General features: G+C 37.8%; 1 protein-coding gene across 2 annotated transcripts in view; it reads right to left on the bottom strand.

The window, feature by feature from the left end:
• kcnd3 (potassium voltage-gated channel, Shal-related subfamily, member 3) overlaps positions 1-6,902 on the bottom strand; it is a 113,355-nt gene that overhangs the window by 4,634 nt on the left and 101,819 nt on the right. The window contains exons 4-6 of one of the 2 annotated variants that reach the window (XM_016516892.1): positions 3,216-3,314; positions 1,237-1,269; positions 1,036-1,128 (exon numbers count right to left, since the gene is read on the bottom strand). In XM_016516892.1, the coding sequence (XP_016372378.1) occupies positions 1,036-1,128; positions 1,237-1,269; positions 3,216-3,314 (225 nt within the window). The remainder of the gene's footprint in view (positions 1-1,035; positions 1,129-1,236; positions 1,270-3,215; positions 3,315-6,902) is intronic. The other variant, XM_016516893.1, reaches the window with a different exon arrangement.

Here is a 6,902-nt window from a genome sequence, read left to right as displayed (position 1 = left end):
AAGGAGGGGGCTTTGTAGAAAACGAAGCGTTTGAGAGAGGCGGGGCATAGAGGACCTACAATAATGTACAGTATTTGAAAAATAATGTGTTTTTTGAACATTAAAGCATGTCAACATATTCTGTTACACCAAATACACAAAATAATGATCTTTAAAAAAGCATCATATGACCCCTTTAAGTCGGATGGCGACTGGAGAAGCATCGCGGATGTCATGAAAATACAAGGTAAGTTGTTATGTGCTTTTTACGCTGTGTTTTGGTGCGTCACGTCACGCCGTTCTTTGCACGTGGCTGGAAAGCCATTAACAAGTTCTTTAACACATTAGAGTAGGCTGTATTTTACGCTGACTTTAACTTGAGAGTGATAGAAAGCTTCTAACTATTGATGGGAGGAACAAAGCTTTTTTCGAAACCAGCTCCTTCGAAAAATGATTCACTTTTCAAGCATGAATGATTGACAGTTTGGCGGCTCCTGCTGGTAAAGAAACGTTGTAAATGCAATGAAAAAACAAACAAACTCAGAACTCAGCCCAAACATGTATAATTACACATTTTACAAGCCAATTGCTAATGTTTTCATGAAAGTGTAATCTATTAATGTAATCTACAAATAATGAAATGCCATTAAATATGAAGGTTCTGTAAAATTTGTGTTCTTTTATTGAAGTGTAGTGCTTGTTTTGCTTGTAATTAGGCAGGGCTTGGCAAACTAGGGCAATAGGAATCAATAAACTATCTTTTTTCTTTTTGAATTATACATGTGTAAGTAATAAAATTCATTAAAATAATAATAAAAAAATCTAAATGATAAAACTGACCCGAGATCAGTTAAATCAAGGCCATCTAGCACGAAGCCTCCGAATTTTGAAATGTTTTGAAACCAAAGTTCAAGACCGTATTACAAAGCCTCGTTTGTTCAAAACACGTGATTTGGCGAGTTTGAGACACATTCTGAACCACTCGTTCGAAACAAAAGATTCGTAAAGTTTCATTTTGTAGTGTTTCAAAAGAAGCCACCACTGCTTCTGACTGACCGTGGTCTTCTCCAGGCAGTGCAGAAGATGGTGATGTTGACTCTCCAGCAGAGATGTGGTCTTCTTCAGTTGCTGGTCCTCCTCTAAGGAGCCCTGCAGAAACACACACAAAATTCACATAATTTTTAAGGAATCACCACATTTCATGCAGGAATAATGAAGTGGAGAGAGGGACAGAGTGTGTGTTGTTTGGCTCAGTACCTGTGGTGAAAGTTTCATCTTGTAATAGGGGAGCTGCTGTTGTGTAAGAGTGGGAGGGAGAGACATGGAGAGTGGTTTACTGCTTTTGGAAGGAACTTCATCCATATCAGAGCAGCACAATATATCATCCATAACTTTAAATAAACACAACTTGAGAGAAAGGAAGGACGAGGGGCCTCAGAGGATTGGGCGAATCAGAGTGATTCCACTTTTCTGTTTCACAAATCCATTGGTACGGTTACTAAAACGCCACATATCTGTCTCTTTTATTGTAAAGCTTTTGCCAGGGAGCTTGTGCTCGCAAACGTGGCCCTCTGGCTGAACACATACACTGCTCCACATTTTCACCATTTCCACAACGTCTTAACACGATGCGAGCACCAAAATAGTCAGTGAGTGATGTGTGGGATGAGAGAGAGACAGAAGGAAAAAGAAAGATATTGATAGAAATGAAGAGAGCGCAAAATTAGGCATCTTACAGTAACATACCATGAGTACTCTTATTCTGAGCAGATTGCATGCTTGCATGTGATCTGCGAGGTATTTATGAGCTATTCAGACAGGCTAACCTAGAAGCAGCTTCTTCAGTTTGATGCAAAGTCAGACCATTCTTGGGTGAATCGAATTAAGGAACCTCAAATTAACTCCAAAATGAAAGGACTGCATATTATAAGAATACTTTTCATAAAGAAAACGAAGCTTATTTTTTAGGACCGTTACAAATTTTTCCATTGTGACAGTTAAGCACATAACCACTATTTTAAGTGTTCTTGTGTGATTCACCGTCAAAGACCTGATTTTTGGAGAGGAAAAAAACCTAATGTGTATTCTTAACCCTCCTTTTTTCTGTTGATTTTGACTTTACTGTTTTTATATTTGGAGTCTCGGACAACCCAATGATGGATGTGTGTAAAAAAAAGTAGAAATGTTGAAATTAATCACTTTTGTCCTTTCCCAAATTCTTTTAGTTCCCTTGATCTGATCCAACCTCAGTAGACTAGACAGAAATGTGATCTGTATCTATTTTTAGCATTAATATTAATTGAATTAATTAATTTGTTTATACTAGGTGTCTCATTTGTTGTTGGCTAAATTGGATAAAACCATCTGCCGAATGCAAATGTAAATAGAAATAAATTATTATTTAGTATTAAAATATACATTACCATTTAATGTTTTTTAAATTATATCCAGTATTAAGTGTATTTTATATACATTTTTATTAATATTCAGTATTAAGTACATATTTTCACGCTGTTATGACAGGCTGAAGGCCTCTTAGGCTCCAGAATGAAGCTCAATTTTGTCAGGTTCCCGTCTGCTTCACTCTCTGGACCTCTCTGAGGACGTTCTGTGAAACTGGTTAGCTGTCTTTGGAGTGACCTGCAATCTGTCTCTGTACTCTCTGTTCACTCTCAGCATGTTCCCCGTTCCTCAAACGCATTTGACGCATTCAGAAAATGGCAGGTTTCTTTTTTCCAGGAAGGCATTTTATAGGAGTTGGACAGCTTTAAACAACCGCCGTAATAAAGACCAGATCTCCCGTTCACACAAATTTGCTCACAGCCTACTCACTGATGAGGGTATTTAGCAACACATTAAGACATTTTCACATCAGTTCATCACTCTGTCCTGATGAATTAGATGTCATTGAGTTAATTGAGCTGATGTTTGTGCAAATATGCAAACACAAAAATCTCATAATCGCTCTTAAGTGCTGAGAATTGGATCACCCCATGTGAATCTCTAGCCTTAAACACTTTTAAAGCAAAACAACCTGACACTTATCTTTTTTTAATTCATTAATTAATTTTTTAAAACTCAGGAGTTCTTGTTGAAAACCATGCATAATGTATGGCAAATAAAAAAAGAAGCCACCAGAAGTCAAACTGAAACAAAATATGGAAAAAATGAGTATCAATGTGTGTGTGTGTGTTTATATTTATGAAACAACATGTGTGAGTGTGTGTGTTTCTTACCGTTAGCTCTAGTGATTGGTTGAGTCCATTTCGTTTGCTATGCGGGAAGGCGCTAGAGCTGCCACCCTTGGAAATTCTCATTCGGGCCAGTTTGGCTTTCTGTCAACACATACATACACAAAGGAAGTTACAACTCAGTCTACCAGTGCTTTTCCATCACAAAGGTCTAAGTTTCAATATGATCCCTGTTGAAAGAGCAATTCAGATCAAAGTACTTTAAGAAACAAAATGGATTTTCACATAGATTGCAGTCCGTCATGAGATGATGAAAAATGCAAGTGGCTTCAAAAAACTACTGAACCAATCTGAACTACCAGCCATGCAGTGAAAATGTGCAAAGATCAGGGGAGAAGAAAGCGATTGCTTGCTTGCTCTACAAAGAATAAAAGAATGGTAATTTAGAGAAACGCAGCTGTGTAATGGTTAATTACAGTAAACGTCTTGTGTAATGCTGAATTATGGTTAGCACAGCTGTGTAATGATAAATGATAGAGCAGCGGTTTGCATTCCCTCAGTCTGTGCCATTTCATAGGCACAGCATGGATGATGGGTGGAAACCAGCAGTCAAATCCTCTGTGGAACATCAAATTTTAATATTTACAATGAATGAGAGTATTTTAATCTTCTCAGATCCAGAGGCATCAAATGATCTGATTTGTGCTCTCATTCTCTCGTCATCTCATAGAAAACTGATCCTCTCTCTCGTTTCAGTTCCCTTAAGATGTAAGAAGCTTTATTGACATGATAAAAAGGGTTTACACTGGCAAAGCATTAATAAACATTATGTATACACTAGATTTATATATTTTTGTGAACGTGTTAGGGTGTCGTGGGTGGTTGTCAGGGTGTTGCTATGTGGTCACAAAGGTGTTTTGAGTGGTTTTCAGTGCATTGCTTTGCAGTTGCTATATGTGGTTGGTTTCTTGAGTGTTGCTAGGTTAAGTTAAAAGAGCCTATATAAGTCTCTAATTTGTTCTGGTCCCCATGGTTAGTGCCGCTCCTTCATGTTTTTTTTTTTTTTGCCATTGTAATATTCCAAATATTCCAAGCCAAATTATGCAGGATAATATAAAAGTATAATATATATATTATGTAATTAATTTAATTAATATATCTTTTATATATCTTTTTTTAAAGGGATAGTTCACCCAAAAATGAAAATTACCCCATGATTTACTCACCCACAAGCCATCCTAGGTGTATATGACTTTCTCCTTTCAGACGAATACAATCGGAGTTATATAAATGTCCTGGCTCTTCCAAGCTTTATAATGGCAGTGAATGGTGGTTGAGATTTTGAAGCAAAATAAAGTGCATCCATCCATCATAAAAAGTGCTCCACACGGCTACGGGGGGTTAATAAAGGACTTCTGAAGCGAAGTGATGTGTTTGTGTAAGAAAAATATCCATATTTAAAACTTTATAAACCGTAAACTTTACAAACCATCTCTTGCTTCCACTAACTGTCATACGCATGTTCACGAGAGACTGGCATTCCAGCGGGTGATGTAGGACGTAAGCGTAGCGTAAGCTCCGGTGAGAAGTGACAAAGGCTGAAGCGCAGAGGAGAGAGCAAAACAAAACACCGGTCATGAATTAGAAGTACAAAATGAGGATTTGTAAAGAAAAATGTAGGAGGACTTTGATATAAGCCAAGAGGAGACTGGTTTTCCTTTGCTGTAAACAAAACTTGGTTCTCGCGAGACTAGCATATTCTCACCGGAGTTTATGCTAATCCTACGTCCCACGTCATCCGCTGGAACACCACTCTCTCATGAACGCGAGGACAACAGTTAGCGGAAGCAAGAGATTACGGTTTATAAAGTTTAAAATATGGATATTTTTCTTACAGAAACTCATTGCTTCGCTTCAAAAGGCCTTTATTTACCCCCATTGAGCCGCGAGGAGCACTTTTTATGATGGCTGGACACACTTTATTTTGCTTCAAAGTCTCGACCACCATTCACTGCCATTATAAAGCTTGGAAGAGCCATGATATTTTTAAATATAACTCCGATTGTATTCATCTGAAAGAAGACATTCAAACACACCTAGGATGGCTTGAGGGTGAGTAAATCATGGGGTAATATTCATTTTCGGGTGAACTATCCCTTTAAAATAAATCTAACAAAATTTAGCAATGTTTATGCATAAAGCAAGAAAAAATATATATTAAAATAATAAAAAAAGGAATCTTGTTATCATTTGCCAGGCATGAATAATTAGTAAAAATATCTAAATAAATAAAAATGATTTGAAGCTAAATTATGCAGGACAAAACGATGACAGAATTTTTATTTTTGGGTGGACTATCCCTGTCCAATGATGTCTAGACAGTTTTACTGGAGAACGAGACAAAATTTATTTTTGTATTTCCTGCAGGGTAGTATTTGTGTTTTAATAATCTGGTTTAGCTGTGTTTTCATTCTCTCATACACAAAAAAGCTTTTGTGTGGCCCCCTGTCAGGTGTGTAATAGGACCAGCTTGATTTTCTTGTTCATGGAGCTTGTCAACTTCACACACAGGCGGTAAGTGTTCATGGCCAGGACTGTTAATAGCTCAGCTAAATGCTGGAGATCAGCTCCATGGGTATAACAGAAAAACACTCAGGGGGAGATGAACAGTGTTTTGCACGCCTATAGTCACAGTATGTTGTGAATAACACAACCTCTTGTCCACCGTTAGGTCATCGGCTCACCCACCACAACTGATCTACGGCAATTGGATGCTCTTTTTTGGATACAGATTCACGAATGCATTTCGCCCCAATGAGTGTTTGTATGCGTGTGTGTGTTTTTAAATTATTGAAGAGGAACAAATTGTGTCTCAATTGCATCAGAGACCTCGCCGAGATCAAACCAGTATTCTGATGTTCATTCATTTCTCACACACACTTGAACACAGATTGAAAGAACATACACCATCATTAAAACCCTCACACACACACAAACACACACACACGCGAGTCCCTGTGGCTGAATGGAGTGCTAACTCTGCTCTTTTCATAGGAGATTGCCATCACATAATGGAATCAGTTTGGGCCTCTGAGACCGTTTGTGTTTCCAACAAATGCTGCAACAATTTTCGGCTATCGTGGAAAAAAAAAAAGAGGAACATTTTTCCTTGGGATCTGCCCCTGCAGAACGTGAGATGGGGAACAGCCGCAGTAATGCCAAGGTTCTTTATCAATTTGACACAGAATATCGCTGCTGAGAACAGTTGTTCAGGACTAGGCGGAAGCTAACTGCACTATGCTGAGATCAGATAGACCAAACAAAGCAGCAAATTCACAGATCACATTTCAGTTATACACATACAGTTTTATAAAGCCCACTGTGACACACCTCATGGCAGTGGTGAGGCCAGAAGTCTACTCTCTAATTTTATCAGGAATATTATGAAGCGAACTGCTTTGAGGTGAATTTGTCGTCCGTGACCAATTTCAATTCAATGTAATCATATCATAGTGTTCCTATTTGAAATAAAAATACATTTTTCACAGTAGGGGAGCACGGGGCACAAAGTAGTTAGTTGTAACACACGTGGTTTAAATATTTCCACACATGCTAGCATAACCAAATTTACAGCATTTACTAGTTACCATATCAACATTATATAGAGAAAAAAAGTGCACCAAAATTCAAAAGTTTTCTGAAGATATCGCTGAACATTTATTTTACCATAGT

Source organism: Sinocyclocheilus rhinocerous, unplaced genomic scaffold, assembly GCF_001515625.1.
Source record: "Sinocyclocheilus rhinocerous isolate Xijiao unplaced genomic scaffold, SAMN03320098_v1.1 scaffold988, whole genome shotgun sequence".
Lineage (NCBI taxonomy): Eukaryota > Metazoa > Chordata > Actinopteri > Cypriniformes > Cyprinidae > Sinocyclocheilus > Sinocyclocheilus rhinocerous.
The sequence above is the reverse complement of the archived record's forward strand: the minus strand, read 5'-3'. Positions and strand labels throughout refer to the sequence as shown.